The sequence below is a fragment of the Kryptolebias marmoratus genome, linkage group LG9 (genome assembly GCF_001649575.2).
Source record: "Kryptolebias marmoratus isolate JLee-2015 linkage group LG9, ASM164957v2, whole genome shotgun sequence".
Classification (NCBI taxonomy): domain Eukaryota; kingdom Metazoa; phylum Chordata; class Actinopteri; order Cyprinodontiformes; family Rivulidae; genus Kryptolebias; species Kryptolebias marmoratus.
The window spans coordinates 9,545,973-9,567,668 of record NC_051438.1 but is presented as its reverse complement, the minus strand read 5'-3'; the positions used below and the strand labels follow the sequence as shown (position 1 = coordinate 9,567,668).

Sequence of the window (21,696 nt, the reverse complement as noted above, 5' to 3'; positions counted from 1 at the left end):
GGGGGTGGGGGTGGGGGGGGGGCCTTCAAAACAAGGTGCTCTCTGAAGAGAAACAAAACGGGAAGTGGTAAAGTTGCTGTGCATTCTTCTCCCTTCATGAGTTTGATCGAGGAGTGAAGCTAATTGTCGAGTAAGTCCCTCAGCCACGTTCGCCGAGAGCTTTAACGGCTGATTCGGTCGAAAATGGCTGCAGCGGATCAGTCTGTCCGTCGGCGCCGATCGTTGTTTTGTCACTTTAACCAGCCGAGCCGGAGTGGGACCACATGCGACTTGTTGTCGTTCGTTTTTATTTTTTTCCCTTCCGCTGGACGGATGAACGAGTTCAGAAATGCGAGGATCTAATTGAGGAAGGCGTCCGCCGAAGTGATTTGTCAGCAGCGTGCGCGCGGCGCGTCTGCCAGCTTCAAGAGGCCCCCGAACCGACATCATACGCTGTGCTGAGCAGTGGCACACTCTGCAACCCGGTGAACAAGTCTCAGAGGATGGAGTTTAAATTATGTATGTGCAGTTCAGGGCTGAACTCTGTAAACAGTTATGCACTTAATGGAGTAGATGACTGACAGCGCCTCTGTCCGTGGTGCTGAGGCTTTCTCAGGGAAAAGGTGGAGGCCACCATGAAAAGGAAGTTTTGTCTTTGAACAGGAAGGGTTTGCAGGGGTAAAGCTGTCCAAATAAACAACAGGGTCTGCAATCCACGGCTCCGGGGCCACATGTGGCTCCTGGGTCTCTTTGTAGCTATGACTAAAAATAACACGGGGGATACTAAATGTTTATATTTAAAACTATACTAAGAGAAGCTGGCTGATTCAGCATGCAGACATCGTTTTCCTGTTTATCGTCTCTTCTTTCAGCTACTTTCAACCATTCATAATTTAAACTTTTCAGCTCATTCAGGAGCTCGCAGCTATGACTTTTGGTTTTTGTAGCTTCTAAAAAAAATAAAATAATATTTACCTTTTTTAATGAAAAAAATGGAGAACCTCAAATTCTTCTGCTCTTTGAAAACTACCCAGTTATAGGTTTCAGCTGTTGTTTCACTAATTAGAATTTTTAACAGCTTGTGTTGCTCATTTTAGCTTTTATCTACCTTCGTTAATTTTGTTTTTTAGCTCCTGTTTTGCAAATTTGAGCTTTTTTTTTTGCCATGCGATTTTTCGTTTTTAGCTTCTGTTTCGCTAGTTTTAGCTTTTCTTCCGATTGTGTCAAGCTGAACAGTTCAGTTTCGATTATTTATTTTTTTTTTTCAACAAATTTCAGCATTCACACTTTATTTTCACAGCAAGTAGAATTGATTTCATTTTCGTGTCCAGTTTTAGACGGCATGTGAACAAACCATCTGTGACAAAATGATGCTAAAACCCAAGGAGCCACACGTGCTGATCAGTGTGTGTTAGCCCGTTAGCCACTTCGCTGATCCAGCATCCAGTCACGCAGCGTGATCTTTGTCTGAAATCCATCAGAAAACAAAACATTTAACATGTTTGAGTTACTGAGGGGAAGAAAACAAAGTGCAGCTCTGCATAACTATTTACATAATACTATGTTATGACTCATAAAAATAAGATATTAAAGAAAAATATGGATGCTAATAAAAGCTACATGCTTGTCCTTAGATGAAACTGATAAAGATTGAAGTAAATGAAGGTTTCTGCTTTTCTTAAGAGAAAATAAGTAAGTTAGTAAATATAAATGAAAACAGAATGCAATGATTTCCAAATCTCATAAACCCATCTTTTATTCAGAAGTGAACATAGTAAACTAATGTTGAAACCAGGGGTGGAAATTAGCACCCGCCAAATGCGGGTAAATATTTGAAGTGGCGGGTGAATTTGATCAACACTCACGCCACTGTGGCGGGTTGGCAATTTGAACAGAAAAGGTGTTATTTGTCCTCTTGACATGTAGGGGGCAGTAATGTGCTCGAGTTGCTGCTGTTACGTCGAGCCGCGTTCCCCCATCAGATACGGTTCCCCCTGCGTCTCCGTAAATAATGGCTTATCTATTAACAGAATTGTTTAGAGGGGCAAATATTTCTCATTAAAAAAACAAAAAAAACATAATTCTTTTAAAAATTAAATGTGCTAATAATACCATAATACAGAGGAATAAACACAGGTAAGGAGTTTTCGGTAAAGAGGGGGAACCGATTATTTCATACGGCTGAAATATTTGGTTCCCCCCTGGTAACTTTTGCAAAAAAAGAACAAATGCCTCCAAATTCACAGGACTTGTTGTCCATGATGAGAGGAATAAACACAGTTAAGGACTTGTTGGTAAATTATTTTTTTCCCATTTTTTAGAGGGGGAACCGATTATTTCAGACGGCTGAAATATTTGGTTCCCCCCTGGTAACTTTTGCAAAAAAAGAATAAATGTCAACATCTTTTTCAGGGAAGGCTTTGCATATTACAGCAAGACAATGTTAAACTACAGACTGCCTTACAGCAGCAGGGCTTTTTAGTAGAGGAGTCCAGGAGCTGAACTGACCTGCCTCCAGTCCAGGCCTCTCATCAGCTGAAGACATTTAATGCATCATGAATCAAAACATCCAGCAAAGTAAAGTCAGGAATGTTGAACAGCTAGAATCCTCCATCAGACAAGAATGGGTCAGCATTCCTCTAAAACCTCCAGCAGCTGCTCTCCTCAGCTCCTGGATGTTTGCAGATTGTTGGTAAAAGACGAGGAGAAACATGGACCTGGAACAACTTCTTTTGAAATGTGTTGGAGATTTAAAATCCAAAATTACCTTATTTTTTTCTTGAAAGTGGTACAGTTTCTTAGTTCTAACATTTGGTATATTTACTATGCTCCATTGTGAATTAGATATCGGTTTATGAAATTCACAAATCATTTCATTCTGTTCTTTACATTTTACACAACGTCACAACTTTGTCTGAATTGAGGCTATAGAAAGAACTCAAATAGGTCGGCATTGTTTCGCGTTGAAACTTTTATCGAATTTTATTATTTCCTCTTACATTTGGTCTTTTCTTTTGTCTGAAAGTGTAAAAATGCTATTAAATGTCCAAATTTATCTTTTTTTTTTTATACCATAATGTGACAAACTGTAGTTTTGTTTTGTTTATTTTATTTTGTTAGATTACTTCGAGTTGAGTTTATTTCAGTTTCCAAGTGGATTTTGTGGCTCTGGAAGCATTTTTTATTTAGTGGAGAAATATAAAAAAGGGCAAGAAATGGCGTTCAGATTGTAAAGGTTGAATGGAATCAACAGAAATTCTCAGGAACCTATTAGCCGGAACACAAAAGGTCTGAGGTTCAATTTAAACATGGGGAAAATAGAAGCCGAACAATATTTTTTTCTTGATATTTTAAGTTTCACATGAAAGACATTTTTTATTGAATAGCCACGGGAGGAAAAAAAAAAAAAAAAAAAGGAGCACTTCAACAGGATGTCTTTGCGTTTAATTAGCAGGAAGCCTTTGACCAGACCAGGCTGACATTGGATTTCACAGTACTAAGTAATTGCTTTGAACCCAGTTAGCCACAGTGTTTAAAGTGCAAAATTTAAATTCCCTTTCACATTGTGTGTGTGTGTGTGTGTGTGTGTGTGTGTGTGTGTGTGTGTGCGGTCATTGTGTTGAGGTCTCAATAGAAAAACACAATAGCCTCCTGATATCAAAGGCTTTGTGCTTAATGAACTGGAGTCTTCGCACATAGGTGAGTCAAGTCCTCCGTCTGCAGCTTTACGCTGACGGCGCCGGCATTGATTTTGCAGGAGTACAGTGCACCTCACAGGCAATTTAAAGGGGAATCAAATCAATGTTTGCCAAAAGAAGCACGAAGCTCACACTGACAACAAAAGACGTTTTTATCAGAAACAGCGTATTGTTGCTATTATTATTATCACCCGCTGCCATGAAAAGAAGGTGATTATGTACCTACTGCTTTCTGTGTGTGTTTGTTAGCAAATTATATCATGAGCCGGGGGACAGATTTAGATGAAAGTCTCAGTAAGTAATTATTGGATGGACATCTACAGCTGATTGACGTTAGGAGTCATCTCGATTCAAGATGGACACCACAGCTAAATGACCTTAGAAAACAGAAAAAATGGCTATAACTCTGTGAATTTCCCAGATACTGACATATAAGTTGGTGCTATAATAGTTGAGAGTCCTCCCCAACTCATAGCGTGAGAGCTGACAAATTGTGCTTGATCTTTGTTTAAACCTTTGGAGTCAACCCTGCGTGTCTGTTAGCGGAATATCTCATGAGCTACTGTTCAGATTTTAACAAAACTCTCAGAGGGTAAACACTCAACACACATCTACAACTGACTAATGTTCGGAGTCTGCTCGATTCAAGATAGCCGCCACAGCTATTTGACCTTAGAAAATACAAAAATGGCTATAACTCAGCCAATTTACACACATTGAGATAAATTCTGGCGTGGTAGTAGCTGAGAGTCATCTCCAACACATGCTTCGGTGCTAACAGATCACACGATCTGTTCAATACTTGACATGCGAGGTCTTTAATTTAATGCTGTGAACAACACATTGTATATTTAAGTTCTCTGCTCAATAAGCTTTAAAATAACAATAAAAAGTGGAACAAAAAAATCTATGCGAGTTCTCATTTTTCATTCGGCTCTGCCCAGATTTAGTTATATCACTTGTCTGGGTTTATATTTGGTCCTTTTTCTTCAGGTTATTCCCACTCTGTGTTATTGCTCTTCCCTTTTTTTTTTTTTTTTTTTTTTTTTTGTTTTCCCTGTCACTGTTTTGTCTGTTTTATTGTGGCAAATGCTCCAGTGAAGGATTGTGAAAATAACGCTTCAAGACATCAAATAAAATATACATCATATAAAGTGAGAAACAGCAGAAACACTGGGACGCATGCATGCATAAAATATGACTGATGAAATACAGCACATCATCAGAATGCACCAGTGGTGTTGGAGGTGTCACATCCAAATGAAATTGTGTGAGAATGCAGCTTATGGTAAAAAAAAAAAATAAAAAAAAATTATACATGCATGGATTAAGCTTTAATTTATTTTTCTCTCACCTAGCCAGTCTGCAGTACAGATACACATATGGTTCTTGATCTGTGCCTGACGCGTGGATGGATGTCGCCGTACAGCCTTACAGTGGAAGCAGTCGTTGCTCAAAAGGCAAATCGAAGGCGCGCCGTCGCATCCGCATGCATTTTTCAATTAAAGACAAAAAGGGCTTGCGTATATTACAAAGATCCTTTTCAAATCTTTCGGTTTAAAATGCAATAGAAGGTGCATTCACGTTCCGACAGGTGGACGTAGCTCCACCTGTCGGAACGCCGTTGCTCTGTCGGCGTAGATCACTCAAGGAACAGCAAGCTCCTGAACGAACTTTACTGAGGTTCGGTTCAGATACGAGCCAAAACACCTCCGCAAGTACTGTATTTTCCGCACTATAGGACGCACTGCCAGTGAACGGTCCATTTTCAAATTTACGTCATACATGAAGCGCACCGGACTATAAGGTGTATCGTCGTGCACCTCCCAGTTTTTCTAACTTCCCGTGGACCGCGCTCCATTCAAAATGGACGATTTCACTGCTCTAGCGGAGCTGGTTCGCCTGTATCAGCATTTATATGATCCCTCTATGAGATCACAAAGATAATCAAATGGTTCAAAACTCACGGAAGTATACTGCACCGACGTAAGTGTCAAGTGTAAACGCCTCCACCGCTCGCTCGCCGCTGGACGGATTTTAATGAAACTTATCGGAGGCACATCTGCAGCTAACTCGAGAAACTGCATTTCCTGCGAGAATGCAGTGGGATTGCTTACTGCTGAATGATGTGGCTGAAAGCCGCGTACGAAGCCCAAACTGTGCCGACATGTATTTAATGGCTGAACTGCCAGCGCAAGTTGATTTTGATCAGTTCAAGTTGTAGCCAGAAATAGTTGAATGATTGCTGGAATTGGTTGAAGGGGCTGATACCGGGCAGAACAAAAGTTCAGAGTGGCAACAGGACAACGCTGGAAAAAGGAGAATAAATAAAGAAGGAAGGAAGGAGGGAAAAGAGCTTAGGTGAGTCGAAATCAAATCAGAAATATAAAAGAGCAGGAAAAATATAAAAGACTTCTGGAGTGAACCCGATTCAAGATGGCTGCCAAACGCAATATTGGCTATACTTTAGTGAGTTTTAGAGATATTGAGCTAAAACTGAGTGTGACAGTAGCTGTCATTCACAGCACATACTCAGAGCTAACTGATCACGTGAGATCGTGAGATATCATCGTCATTATTGCTTGAGATCACGCCTATTTTTAAGACCCACTTAGTATTAATAAATCACGCCCAGCTGTATTTCAGCTCAGTAAAAGTTAACGATGACAGAGCCACAGCAGAGAAGCCATGTTGTCCAGAGCACTTGAAAGCATCATTGTCCCTGCTTCCTGAGCCCGGTGTAGCGGGAGTTTAACCTTTGACCTAGGAGATTGTGACCAAGTTAGGATTAAATGCAATCTGATGGCTTCCCTAGAAAGATAACTTCGACTTATTGGCTTTTCATAATGCGTGGGCATGTTTTTGTATAGTGCCCTGGGATGACTTGTTGTGACCTGGTGTTGTGTAAATGAACTGAACTGATTTGAATGGAGTCGCTGTAAGAAAGTGATTGAAGACTAAACTGGAAGACGTTAAGTTAATACGTTAATGTGCCTAAAGCTAACAAAATCAGCATGAGGGAGCCGAGCAGTGATTAGCAGTGGATCAGCTGCTTCTGTAAAGTTAGTTTTCTGTAAAGCTGTTTTGCAGCTGGAGCCCGAGTCGGCTACGAAATCTGTTACCAGCTGAAGTAACGGCTTCATGTTTTGAACTCCTTTAACCACTGTTTGTAAAAAAAAAAAAAAATCTTTTTACAATACACTGCTTTTGCTGCTTTCCTTCTGTCCTAACATTAAACTCTCATATTACTTGTTTTCAATGAATTAACAACTTATCAAGTTTATTGTTTATCACTTTTTCCCCCTCATATTTAAAATTTATGTTCAGTGATTTTTTTCGGGCAGTTGTAACTGAAACAAAAAAATAAAGAAAAAAAGAAAAATTGTTTAGCATTAAGGAAAAAATAAAAGCGCAATGCAAATGCCATCTGTTCACAGGATCAGAAATGACCATAAATGAAACAAATCAAAAATACCAGAAACAATCAAAGGCCAGAACCTGTATGTTTTAAATAAATGCCGCCCTTGAGTAAAGGTTCTTAACGACCCCGGTGCAAGTTTGGGATGCCTGTCAACAAAATAAAAGAGAAATGAGAAGCCGCTTAGTCGAGATATCACCGTATCTGAGTTGTGTCAATGTAAAATAAATACATCCATATCTATATATAGAGAGAGATAGATATATCTATATATAGTTAGCTCACAATGAAAAACATGAGTATGAACAATAAAACCAACCATTTCATCAAACCTAACAAAGGCTAACTTTGTTTTAGTCTGGGCAAATTCCAACCTAAAATAAGTGTAAGTGGATCCAAATGTATTTTACAACACTACTGTCTTGAATAATCATCAGAGTCTGTGGATTACAGCTGGTTAAATGTGGTGAAAAGAGGAATATTGACCAAGAGGATAATTCAAATGGAGACAAGAAACAACAGACTCCTGCGGTGAGAAACTGCAGCGTTTAATAGAACGCATGTAAGCATAAGACAGTGCTGAGAAAATATAAAGTAAGGTATAAAAGAGACAAATTAAGCTTTCTCACTGTCTCAGCTGTGACACATGCAGGCAACTCCGTTGTTCTCCTGCTTGGCTTTGACTGGCACAGGCTATCTGGGATCAGAACAGAGTAGAATAAAATCAGATAATGAAGCCATTTTGGCATAAAAACGTAGTGCTCGATGTCAGGGAGCTCTGCAGGTCACGGTCCCTCGAGCAGGATAAAGATCCAAAACGTGCATCTGAAAAACACAGGATGAGAAAACATTTGTCCATTATGAGGTGGTCTGCTGTGAATCTTAATGTCAACTTGAACTCGGAGTTGAGGCAACGAATAAATAAAACCGACAAGGAAGGGAAGCAGTGAGCCAAACTGCATTAAACTCCAACGTTTAGTACCACGCCAGATTTTAGCACAATATCTTTAATTTGGCTGTGGCAGCCATCTTCTTTTGGGTTGGCTTTAAATGTCAATCAGTTGTACATGTACATTAAATAAATATTTCCTGAAAGTTTCAACAAAACTTGTGCCATGGTTCATGAAATATTTTGCTAACAGGCAACCAGAGTTGACTCCACATTGAAACAACAATATTGTGCAATCTGTTACTGCGCAGAATAGATGGCGGGGATCTCTCTCAGCCACCACTACGCCAAATTTTGGCTTAAAATATCTGAAGTTGACTGAGTTGTACCTACTTTTGCATTTTGTCACAAAAATCTGACTTTTTTTTTAAAAAAAATCATTTTGAGTCCCATTGAAAATTGTATTGTAAGCAGGAATTATTACTTTATGTTGATAACATCTTATCACTTGCATAATAAAAATGATAAAGAGGTTTAAAGATAATTCTTGTATTCAGTAACTTAGAAAGCTGTAGAACATTTAAAAAAAACCTTAGATCTAGCTTTCCTTTTGGATAGGGTTACTTCTCCTTTAAATTTTTGCAGACATTTCCATTTTTTTTCTTTCATTGCCAGCAGCAAAAGATCATCATCTCTTTAGCTTGTAGTTCAAATGTTCTATCACCTCAGCTTCCCATTGTTAGAGTGGGATGCTTGTTATATAACAGAGAAATATTAATTACTGATCCATTCGTGTGATACTTTTGGAAGCATTTCAAGAATTTCCCCCCCCAACATACATCATTTCAAAAAGCAGGGTAATGTGCAGAGCTGTGATTCAGCTGCAGAGACTGTGGTCGTCCTCGCTCCACTATGTAAATGAGAAGACATTAATCTTGTAGCTTCGGCGCAGGCAGCGTCTCATACTAATGCTATTCACCGAGATGACCTGATTGTCTCGAAACATCTTTCCTTCAACTAATACTGTTGTGCAGTCTTGAAAGAGACTGTAGATTACGAAACTGAGCTGTTCTTCGTTCGTATCACGTCAAACTTTGCTTTTACGCTGACAGGGAAAATAAATCATCTGACCCGCTTGTGTTTCATTGCACTTAACTTCCTTTTCCTTCCTAGCACCAGCCCTGCTCATAAGTACTACCTGGCCATGGACCCGGTGGGCGAGGTCCTCTACGTCTCCGACACGAGCAGCCGCAGAGTTTACCGCGTCCGAAACCTCGTCCAGCCGAAAGATCCGGCGCGCAACCTCGAGGTGGTGGCCGGGACGGGAGAGCAGTGCCTCCCTTTTGACCAGAGCCACTGTGGAGAGGGCAGGAAGGCCACTGAAGCCGCGCTCAATAACCCTCGAGGTAAGGATGACGCGCTCCGTGCAGCCGAAGACCTCCCGTCTCTCGGTCAGGACGCAGTTTGCTGTTGCCATGAGCACGAGCCGTATTCTATTGTCCCCTCAGGCTGCACTTACAGATTTGTGATCAGCAGTCAGAGATCAGCATTTGGTAAAATTAGGTACACTCAGCCGGGAGGCAGAGCGTTGGCTAATTCACTGAAGGTCAGGGTAGAAGTCCTGAAGCAGCAGCAGTCTCGAGCCGTCTACGTGGATTTCAGCCCACCTAACCTTTTCAGTTTTTGGCTAAGAGCAACATTTGCAGTCGACACAGAGCACTCAGAAACTGCCGTGATGATTTTCTAAGAAGGGGGTGTTCATAACCCCGGAGTTATCTGTGACACGATGTTTGCTTTGAACCTTTTTTTCCTCTCTCTCTGAAGGTTTTAGTATTTGAAAAGTGATCTATGTAAGCAAGCAGGCTGATATTGTCTGCTATCAGATGACAATAATGTGTGCAACCAGAGAATGGTTATGCACATTTTATTGTTGTCTAAGTTTATCCTGAAGAATCGTGACAATATGTGCAATACTGGTGAGATATCAGTATCATAAATCCCTCCTGCATCCTGTCTTTTTGTGCGTTATTGTCGATTTATACAGCCGAGGATGAGCTTGATGTTTTCCCCTTATTTAGGAGTTTCTTTCTGTTTTAAATAGAGCTCTTGCAATAAGAGGCTGCCTCATTACGCTGTAGCTTTAAATCTGTACAAAGAAGCAAACAAATGCTGCCTGACTGTCAAGATTTTTTTTATATGTTCCTGAATTAGAGGCATCATCTGGATCCCATTTCGTCTAGCAAAATGTGAGAAATATGCTACGGAAAAGCTAAAAACCTTTCAAGAAATGTTACTGCCTCTGTTTTGTCTCTCTTCGTTTCTTCATTTGCTTGAAAAGAAAAGATGCTCCAGCTCCTTAAACCCCCTTTTACACGGGACTATAAACCCATTACAAGGAATGGGCGGTGATTTTGGAAAATTTGAAGTCCCGGTAAAGTGGTCAGATTTGAAGAATTAATGCAGCCTCTCCCAAAAAAGAAAAGAAAACCAACTCGGAGCGTCACAGCATCTGTTTTTGCCATTATAGGTTATTTTTACAGGAATATAAAGTGGAAACTATGGTCATGGGTTGAGCTCAGCCGTACTGTAACAAGTATCCTCCTCCAAGTTGATCCGTTGGACCGACGAAGGAGTATATGCTAATATATGATATGCTAATCCTCAGCCAGCAGGATTAGCAGGAGCACACATCTTTGTACCTGAAGGCTAGGTTTTATCAGAGGGGTTTTCAGCTGCGGGACTTGGACTGAGTAAACTTTATTCCCCACAAGTCCCAACCGTGTGGACGTGGTCATCTTTTAAGTAAAAGCATGAAACGGCGAAATGGTCCTAAATCATAAGGCAGCAGCTGAAATCGGTGCTCATTAAGACTCGCTTTTTCTCCCTTTAAACAGTTTGTTGTTACGCTGACAGTTGTGGTTATTAACTCGCCCAGCCTGAGCAAAGAATGAAATAAAGACTCGTTGAGAGAAGCATGAGCTGCTGCGAGTTGCGCTTATGTTTGGAGCGGTGTTTAATAGGTGGACAGGAGTGGGGGGTTGGCGAATATTCTCAGAAAAAAAACAAACAGAATAATTACTGACATATTTGAAGAGCGCTACTGTGCTCTCTACGTCCTGCACAAACTCTTAGAACTTGGCTGGATTACGGCAAATTCGGAAAACCTCTAGTGTGACGGCAATCGCATCACTGCTGCACTCTTAATTGCTCGCCGAATTGTTTTTTTCTACGTCCCCGAAATGCTCTCCTGTGCCCTCACTACACTCTATATTGCCTGCTCAGGCACGACTCTCCCAGACCGTGCCAGGATGCAGGAACTCGCTACGAAATTATGCCGACGCTAGCATGACGCTGCGTCCGCTGGTGTCACGCCTTCACCGGGGGTTTCCGTGACCTTGCTGGGATCAGTGCTGTAGCCAAGGTGTGAAGCCAGTGTGGCCAGTCCTGGTCCAAATTCTCAACAAGCAAACCGTGCCAGTGCATGAGGACCGCGCTGCCACTGCTGCCACTGCTGCCACCATGCTCCACCCAGGACCTTGATATACTACCACCACCATGACAAATCACCACGACCTTGCTACGTACATTCTGTGCATGCTCAAAAGCCCTTTATTTTCTCTCCACTGGCTTCCAGTCTGTGTTAGAATTGATTTTAAACTTTTATTGTTCACTTTTAAAGCTCTTAACGGTCTTGCCTCACCTTATTTAGCTCATCTAGTAGCTTTCCGTGAGTATGAAAGGACCTTAAGATCAACTTATACATCTCCACTGTTCGTCCCTAAGCCTAAATACAAACATTGGGACTGTGGAACCAACGAAATCAGGACTTGCGTTCTATCACTGATCTGGCCCTTTTTAAATCTAATCTTAAGAGCCTTTATTCAGGCAGGCTTTTAATACCAAGTGGCACTTTGGCATTTTTGTATTGTTTTTATTGATCGATTTTAACTCTTGTATTGTGAAGCACTTTGTGCACCGTTTGGCCGTTGTAAAGGGCTCTATAAATAAACGCTGATTGATTGATTGATTTATTATGACCTATCACGCTCTTTCACATATAATGGGGAGCCCACTGTGTTCCAAATATGCTCCCCGAAGACCTCGCCAAGAACCTGCATCCGGGTCCTGGCTGATATTCTACAACGCGGCGAGGTCATCGGTCCGTGTAAACGGGGGCCCTGCTGTCTGCAAAATTCAGAGATTTTTGACAGTGATCTCTTTGTTCCTGTAGGTCCGCTGCGGAGTGTCTCTTCAGTGTTTGCCTCTCACACACACGTACTGTATCACCTCATTAATCTGCCGCTCTGTCTTCAACACATTGCAGCTCTGCAGACGGCTTAACAGCAACAACATCCCACATTTTCTGTGTTTTTGCATGTTTTACACTAAACACTGTGGCACAGTAACAGAGCAAGATAGATGATGTTATATAAAAGGAATATTGTTTAGTGCAACGCAGATTCCCTTCCTTTTGATTTATGCGTGAATTATTAGCTATTGAATAAACACAATGAAGCAATGCTCTGCCTGACCATACAAAAGATAATTATGGTGTAACTCCAAAACGAACAAATGTATTCTCTATTTATATGTTGACTGTTCAAATGCAAATGTTTACGTAGGGGTAATTTTTGCCCAGATGGTAACCACTCAACTGGTAATTAAGCAATTGTGCACTTTTATTTTCACTAATTCTAAATTTGTGAACATTTCAAAGCTTTGTTTCTCTTAAATTTGTAAAGTAGCACTTGCCCTGGGAGGACTCAAATATCGAGCTGTCCTGGGGCATTAAAATAATGTTTAATTGGTTCAAGGATCCCACTGTGTACTGCCACAAAAACACCCCATCACGTTCCCAGCTAGCAAGGAGAGATTGATGGATTCATGCTGCTCGTGCCCTTTTCTCCACCCTTCCATCAGCGTTTTTAAAACATAAATTGATTTAACTAGGCAACAGTGTTTTTTCTTCCCCCCCCCACTCTTTGTTCATCCAATTTTAGTGATTATTACTGATTGTCAAAATTACCTTTACATGTAATTGCTTAATTTGCACTCCCGTGATTGATGCCAAAAATAACAGTTGGAAAACATTGTTTTTACACAAAAAAGGGGATTATCTGCCAAAGTATTGTGAAACCTTTGCCACAGTAGACGCTCTGCCATGTCACAGTAGGAAAAGCACAGGTGTGAATAATAATAACACTAATAATGATGGCTGCAGTCCATTCAGGTGCTCCAATTCTGGTTCTTTGGTGTTATTCATGCTGGCTCGCTGTCAGTCCAAACACTTCACTGGAATAAGGCCATCATGAATGTTGGTTGCACCTGTGTTTTTCTTTTCAGAAACAACTCCCAGTGTCACAGTAAAAATAAAACCTGTTGTGTTACTCATGCAGTCCCGAAAGGAAACAATCTTTTTATGCATTTATTCACACGACCACAAATTATATATTGCGTGAACTATGGTAAAACATGACATTATTCAAAGATTTTTTTTATAGTCCTAGCTCAAAGCAAGGAACCTTATCCATCCATCCATCCATCCATCCATCCATCCATCCATGCTGTCCAGTTCCTCTTAAAAATCCCAAGGCGTTCCCAGGCTAGGAGGGATATGTAGTTCCTCGAACGGGTTCTGGTTCTTCAAGCACATCCCTCCAGATCAATCAGATGCTTGAAAAGCCTCATTTGACTCCTTTTGAAGAGGAGGAGCAGAGGATGTCCACTGATCTCCCCCTGGTTGACAGAGCTGCTCACTCTATCTCTAAGGCTGAGCCTGGCCACACTAAGGAAGAACATCAGCTCAGCTTCTTGCGTCCATGATTTTGTTCTTTTAGTCAGGATCCAAATCTCCTGACTATAGGTGATAGTTGGAACCTATAAATCGAGACCTTAGTCTCTATAGACTCGACACCCTAATGAAGTGATGGTGTACCCTCATGGTACTAGAATATGTGTTGTCTGGGGCAAAAGCCCCAGTGTGGGTCTCCCGTGGCAAATTGGTCTCAAAAGAGGGGGTCAAACAAAAAAGGATCCAGTAATATCAATAAAGACTACAGAAAACAGGTTATTTAGTTTGGAATAGAGAAAGTGGAACACCTTTGGAAGCCAGAGGGGAGCATGCTGTTGACCCTTGGCTCCTGGGCTTAACCAGCCAGGCCCAAAAAGCAACAGGACGCTACTTCCATGTTGACCCACTACCTGTGGGGAGACAAGTTGAAGTCAAGTACAATGTGAGATGGGCATCTTTCCACATACAGTTTGGATTCTGAAACCCAAATTCTGGAGAGGGACTGGACTTTCTTTTACTGTGGAATCGCCCAGGGAGAAAGGGTATTAAGTGGTTGTAGGGATACTAACGAGCCTCCAGCTGAGCTGTTTTTATCCATTTTACAAGGAATCATACTTGAGCAAATGAGTTGTATGATTGTGGCTGTTGACATGTTGTTCACAGTTAAGATATTAATCCTAAAATTGCTGCTGATATGTTCCTGGTTTTTAATCATGGTCATTATGAATTGATCTCCATCTATATTTAACATAAAACAAAATGTAAAATGCAGTGTATTTAAGGGGGAAATTAAAGTTGTACTATTGAGCATTTTGATTGATTAGTAAGACTAAATCAGCACATCTTTCTTCTGTAAAATGTCTTGTCAGTTGTACTAAAAGCACACTTAATTATCAGTTTTTTAAAAGGCTACACTTGCAGTCATTGCTTTGGTTAAATGGCCCCATAACTGACATAATTTTGTGCCACAGCAGTTCATGACACTTCGTCACCACAAAAACTAACCAGCAGTCGCAGCATTTTACAATCCAGATGATTATTCCGCTGTAATGTGAAGAAATCGTCTGTAAAATGTGTAAAAACCATTCAAAAAGAACAAGCTTCTTTTTTATCATGTGCTTCTAACAAGGAAAAAATATCCATCCTTATGTGACTCTGGCAGCTACAGTTTGACTAATAGCATAGCGACCCCTGCCTTACAGCAGAAAATAACACTTGTAATCGCTAAACTTAAGCCTTACAAAACACTTGTCATAATACAACTTTCCAATGCAGATAATCCTGCAGATTCATCTCTGATTCTCTCTGCTCAAAGCATTAGCTCAGCTCTTTAAATTAATGCACATATTTCAGACATTAAGCCTGGAGTGTTTTTGTGATTTGGTTAATCATTCCACCCTTTCTTATGAGCTGACACAAGTCTACTATTATATTGTGTGTTCCAGACACATGGGAAGGGCCAGGCACCTAAATGTTTTAGATCATCATAAGCACAAGACTATTGATAGTCGCGTCATGGGGATAAAGGACAGATGAAGGAAACTCACAGCTTCTAATTGACTAAACTAGGCCCCCTTAGCTCCCTCTCCATATCACTTTTTTCAAAACAAATGTTGTTGGGTGCATATTTTTATAATCTTCAAAGCCTGCAGTTGGAGGTTGGTGGAAGGACAAATACATGTTTCAAGCCTTGTGCTCTAATTAAAATTTTCGAAGGTCCCCTTGACACTGAATGAAGACCCTGCTGCCGGATCGTGGCTAGCCTTTGCACGGTCCTGACTTCGGGCATGCATTAAGAACACAGTGGGTTCCTCATTACATGTGCTAGACCGCGATAGGTCACGAAGAGTCATAGAGGGTGTTGAGCTGGAACTTCTAGATCATATCAGGGTCCTGAGTGGAGCAAAGGGGGGAGCGCCATGGCACCCATGGCAGAGTTTCCTGCTTCAAGTTGTTGATAACTTGAAGCAGGACTAGTCGTGCTGGCTTAGGCCTAGGCTGCAATCGTGATTGTGACATGGTCGTAGAAACAATGTAGCACATATATGATACCCATGGCAGCGTCATGCCATTGTGGCCTGATCTTCTGGTGCATTCTAACGCCGTCCGAGAGATCTGTGCCAAGCAAGGCCCGGATTGTGGTGCGATCATGGGCATACGTGGAAGCATTGTCATGGGAATGTGCTCCTGATGTGTAGAGCATGGTGGAGGACCCAGGAGAGCATCTCAGGGGTGCAAGCAGGGAAAAACCCAATTTGGTGAGAACTAAAATCATGACTGTCTTCACGCTGAAGGAGCTTTTATGAATTAGCTGTGATTTTGCCATGTTCTAATAGGATGTTTCAGCTGTGCTGAGTACTTTTATTTGACTTTTTTTTACATATTAGGTAAAAAAACACATGGACATTTGGGCAAAATATAACCATCAAGAACATAACTACAACCATTTTAGAATCTTCATTTTTTCTTTTTCTGAATTACCATTACGATGAGTCTTTTCCTAAGGTTTATGACTTCCCTGGATGTTACAACATAATGTTTTAAGGAAGCCCTTGATTCTAAAACACGATCAGCGAGGCTTAATATGGAACAACTCTGAAGTAGTACTGATTTGCCATGGATCAGATTAAATATTTATTGACTTTAATTATCATATGATACATTTCCTGGGATGGTGGTTTTATTATTTAAAATTTATTTCCATCAGAAACCGCAAAATGTACTTGAAGGTTGAAACAAAGATATCACAATACCCTGAGTGGTTAAATAAAGTAAATACAACATGCTGTATTAAAAAAATATATCATTTGTTACATTGTGAAATTGCTGACATTTATTGGCAATTGTATGTGTTAGGACAATGGAAAATAAACATTCTTGTGAAAAGGGAAAAATATATCTTGTTTTTAGCTCCTTTGGTACCTTTTAAACCCTGAGCTCTGCAAGTCCTTTCTATGTTTGTGGAAAATTAATCATAGAAGTATCCCGTTTTGCAATAACAAAGCCTAACCTGCAACCTTATAAATTATTAAAGTGAACAAAACATTAGGTCAATTTGCTGGACATTTACTGTAATTGCGACTTATTGAGGCAGAAACGTTGTTACTTTAAAGTTTTTATCAAAGGCAGAACTTTACTTCTAATTTTCGGTTTTATCTAAATGATTTGCTATTATCTGTAGAATGCCGTATTCCAACATCATACGCAAGTGTTCAAAACTGCACTGTGTTTCTCCCCCAACACCTTGCTTAAATGTATAAAAAGTGTTGATATTTTTGTAGATTTAGGAGGAAAAAACGCCACTGTGTGGCTGGAAACTGGAGAAATGACGTAGTTAACAAATTAGGAGCTCAAACTGATCAATTTGTTGTCCTCCTTGTAATATTAGTCTCATTCTGTCAGAAATATTTCATTCCCATATCTTCACTAAACTGCTAAATCTAGGGATATAAATATAAACATTAATCATTGGGGTTTTTTTGGGGGGGCGGGGGGTAAAATTATGAAGAGTTGCTGCAGAGGGAGCAAAGAGCTGCATGTAGCTGCAGAGAAACAGGATGCAGACCCTCTGCAATAGAGCAAATATTGTGTATGTATTCACTGATTATCATAATTGTGACAATAGTGCTTTACAAATCCAAGTATAAGGGAGAATTAGGCACGGAAAAGCAAAAGCTCCTGTCGTGCTGTTCAGATTACAAAATGTGGCCTCAGTCTGTCCGGTGCGGTGCTCCATTACCGCTAATTAAATTATGGGTGTGGGGGAAAAAACCCGAAACGGCAGAGTTGACAACAATGAGAGAAGGTGATGAGGGAGTCTGTAGCTCTCTTTGTTGCTGATAAATACTGAGAGGGAGGTTGGAGAGAGGCTGCGGCGTTAAGGAGGAGAACGCCTACAAAGTGGCACTCTTTATTGGAAACAGGAAGCATCGGACAACATCAGTTTTAGCAAAATTGACTGCTTTTATATCTAGTTTGAAAACACTTTTTTTTATTAAATAAATGTAAAACTTCGGTGAGTCCTTAATAGGTTAACCCTCCACTGGCCTTCGGGTCAAAATGGCCTAAAGTTACAAGGGCTTCTCTACCTCTCTCTCTTTTTTAGGGTTTCAGGAAGGTTAAGGGTAGTTCTTGACAATCAGTGAAAAGTTTATGAAGAGTCCAAAAAAGGTTAAAAAACAAAAACAACTGGACTTCTATTCTGTAGCTGAAGACGTTTCGCTTCTCATCCGAGGAGCTTTCTCAATTCAGAAATAGAGAGTGTGGAGTTGAGCTTTTAAAGCTGAGATGTGATGTAAGCTGGATTGCTTGCAAATTGTTCTCACTTTCCTAACAATAGAGGCTCATTAGGGTCCTTGTTCGTCTGATTCACTGATGGGCCCCTCTGGTCACATGAATGTTGATTGGAGTGAAACTGACTGGGGATCAGGCCTAAAGCTCCATTATATGTTTTTGAAAACTGGAATCTGAGACCTCCTCCTCTGTTTAATGTTGGTTTCTCCTTTTTGACATAGATGGCTTCTTTTACCCCCCTCTCAAACCATCTTTCTTCTCGGTCCAAAATATGAACATTTTGGTCCTCAAAGGAGTGTTCCTTATCCTTGAGGTGTAGGTGGACAGCTGAGTCCTGTCCCGAAGAGGTGGCTCTCCTTTTTTGAATTTACGATGACCTGGATGACTGAGAATCTACACCCGCATATGAAGAGTCAGCTAACAGCTAGTCTGTGACCAGAGGGCTGCTGTTGTCTTAAAACAACCTCAATCTAATGAGATTCATTGTGGTTTACGCATATGCTGTATGAGAAACCTTTACACCACACGACTGATGCGTAAGATGATTGTTCCGAATTAAAGTGTATGATTAGCTCTGCTGGAGGCTGTTTATGTATGCAGTTTGTTACCAGTAATGTTCCACGTGAAACATGTTTTGTCAAACAAAATGAGTGAAGCTCGATGTGGCAGAAAAAAAACTATTGGATGCAAAAGCAGTGAGGTGGAAAAAAGGGAAGAAAAAAAAGAAATACAAAATCATAGCAGTTCAAGCAAACATGATTTTGTCTTACTTGTCCATCAGATATACTCTGACATGTTATGCTCAAAATGTCCCCTTTTTGCAACAAGTGTCCCTTGGATCACTACTGGTATAAAATCGTAGAGCAACACTGTTTTCAGCATGAATGATCACAAACGTCTATGGAAATAACTGTCTAATGTGAGTCTGTCGGTTGTTGGTTTACGAAATACCGCTGGCATGAGCGGCTTCTGTCAGTCAGAAAGTTGTCCACTTCAGGTAAGATGCTGACTGCTCGTAGCCTTTCCATGTGAGCTCACTTCTGAAAAGTATTCCTTTATGGGGCCGTTTACACAAAGCTGTCTTTCAGTGAAACTTCTGTTGCAGTTTGGCCGTTCGTTTGCACGGCAGCAGCCGTTGGATTAGCTGACACTTGAAACTTTTCGAACCCGGCTCTCAAATTGGAACTTTTCAGAAACTGCAAGGTGTGAAATCGCACATGTGCATCACAGACGGCTGCAGTCAACAGCTGTTCTGCCCGTGCACGAACACATCTAATGGTAGATAGCTTCGCCGACGCCCCACCCTCGGCTCACTTCTGGTACTTTTACCCCAGGGGAGGGAGAGCTCAGAAAATTTACCCTTTAAAGGACAACGCTACATAAGAACTACAGTTTAACTATTTATTCTAATACGGCAGAGAATTAGTACAAGACCAGCACTGGAACTTGAACCTACAACATCTTATGGATGAAGCTGGAAAAAAAGAATGCTGGAACAAAGGAAGTGTCGACTCATATAAACCTGAGGCCCCGCCCATTCCAGGGGGCACCGCTTCACGTGACGTCAGTAATTTTCTATGTGCAGCCAAAACTGGCTTTAACTGATTCGAACAAGTGATTCTGTGGATGTGGTGCAACCTTGACGTGTAAGCATGTGGCAGCTAATGGAAGATAGCTTTTAATATGGCAAAAGCTTTAAGACAGCCATAAAAAGCTGTCGAGTAACTGGTTTACCTCTCTGTAACGCTTAATCTTACTTTAGGACATATCTAACAATATGTTTGTGCAGCTCACCTTTTTGGACGTGTAGCAGCGACCCGACCTCTCTGTAAGTCCAAACAGACCTTTACGCATTCACCATTTTGGATGCAACTGCTTCCATGCTCAAGAGACTGGGGTCTGCGAGGATGCACGTGTCAGCGCCAGTTAGTGACCAGTAGGGGTGGGCGATACTGCCAAAAAATGATATCACAAAATATTTTTTTTTAAATACTGCCATAACTATATCACAAACAATATTCTACATTGTCAGCTTTTTTTTTTTTTTATTGGATTTGCCCAATTAAATATGTAACTTCAAAACCGTTTTTTTATTTTTTAACTTTTTTTAATCAGATTTGACGTCTCCACCCTTACCTGACACAACACGCTTGCATGACTTGCAAAATCTGGTGGTCTGATCCACATCTTCTGTGTTAAAACCAAAATAATTCCCTTTTATTTTATTTTTGGTTTTAAGTCGGGACTCTCGGGAGGTATTTCTGTGTTGTGCTGCGCCATGATTGGTAGGTCACGCTCGCAGCGCCTCGCGCTTCTTCTTCTTCTTTGTTTTAATGGCGGATGGCACACGAAGTGTGTACCACATCGCGCCTCGTGCTGCACAGGTCAGGCTCTGGTAAATTATCTTTATCTTATGATATCGCAATATTATTTTTTTCAACAGTATGTCAAAAAAATCCAACGTTTTTACCGTAAACGAGACAATATGGCACACCCCTAGTGGCCAGGCATGGAAACTGCAGCCTGTTCAACGAGCACAACAGCACCGTGTAAGCATGTAACTTTTTTTTTTTTTTTTTCCCCAGTCAGCATCTGAAAATCTATAACGTTTCCAGGAGATCGGTCACATGGGCCTAAGTCCCGCTCGGACCGGTTCCACGCAGACGCGCCGGCCACTTCCAGTCTCCAGGTGGCACATTAAATCAGCCCCCATTCTGTCACTCCGCCCGCGCCCACAGCCTCACACGGGCCGTCCCGCAGCACACGTGTAATTCTGTCAGACAAGCCAAACCCCTACTGAGAACAGCACAGGCTCAACCTTCAAATATCACACGGCATCTCCAGATGTGACGGCGAAAAAACTCGATTTTAATTTCTTCTTTTTCTTCCACGTCCGTTCAATTATAGAAGAGGGGGGAGGCGAGAAAAAAGTAAGAAAGACACGATAAGAAAAAAAAAAAACCCAAGTCAGAGCTCATTCCTGCTTTAATTTGACACATGATCAGAGGGCTATTATTCTCAGAATACATCACGCCCCTGCAGCTTTGAACGCTCTTGTCTGTTCTTTTGTACACTCCTGTTTGCTCAGAGAAAGGTGTTTCATGCCGTACTCTTCGACTCTCTGCAGTTCGCCGACTCTCTTCTGCCGTGGCTATTGTGCTCGGAGTGAGCAGCCCCTTCTGAAGGCCGAGGAGACTTCAGCCTGGAGCCCCATGTTTCCCTGTCATCTGCCTACCACAGCTCACAGTCCTCCTCCTCCTCCTCACGCCCTCTTACCAATGGTAATGAGTGGTAGACTTCACAGGGAAAAATCTGTTTCTTTTCTTTTTTTGAAGTTGTGCTTCTGTGATTCTCCACTACTGATCTTATCTCGTGTCCTCTGGTGAGCTCCCTGCTCCAAATTGGAGCTCTCCTTTCATTTCTCCTCTTGTTCGATTTTTTTTTTTCTTCTTCTTCTTCTTCTTCTCTTTACTCACCCGTCTCATTCACGAGTCACCCTTGTGACCCCCGTCGCCGCCGAAAGCCTCGTTCCAAACAAACGTCGTGGCGACAAACTGTCGTTAAAGACTAATAATTTGAATTATGGATCGCGAATACACTGTAGCGGCGCCGCAACCAGCGCTCCGCC

At 41.2% G+C, this 21,696-nt stretch overlaps 1 protein-coding gene across 2 annotated transcripts in view; it reads left to right on the top strand.

The window, feature by feature from the left end:
- Window positions 1-21,696, top strand: part of tenm1 (teneurin transmembrane protein 1) — a 265,666-nt gene that overhangs the window by 180,114 nt on the left and 63,856 nt on the right. For both annotated transcript variants that reach the window (XM_017419725.2, XM_025006695.2), the window contains exon 22: window positions 9,158-9,390. In XM_017419725.2, the coding sequence (XP_017275214.1) occupies window positions 9,158-9,390 (233 nt within the window). The remainder of the gene's footprint in view (window positions 1-9,157; window positions 9,391-21,696) is intronic.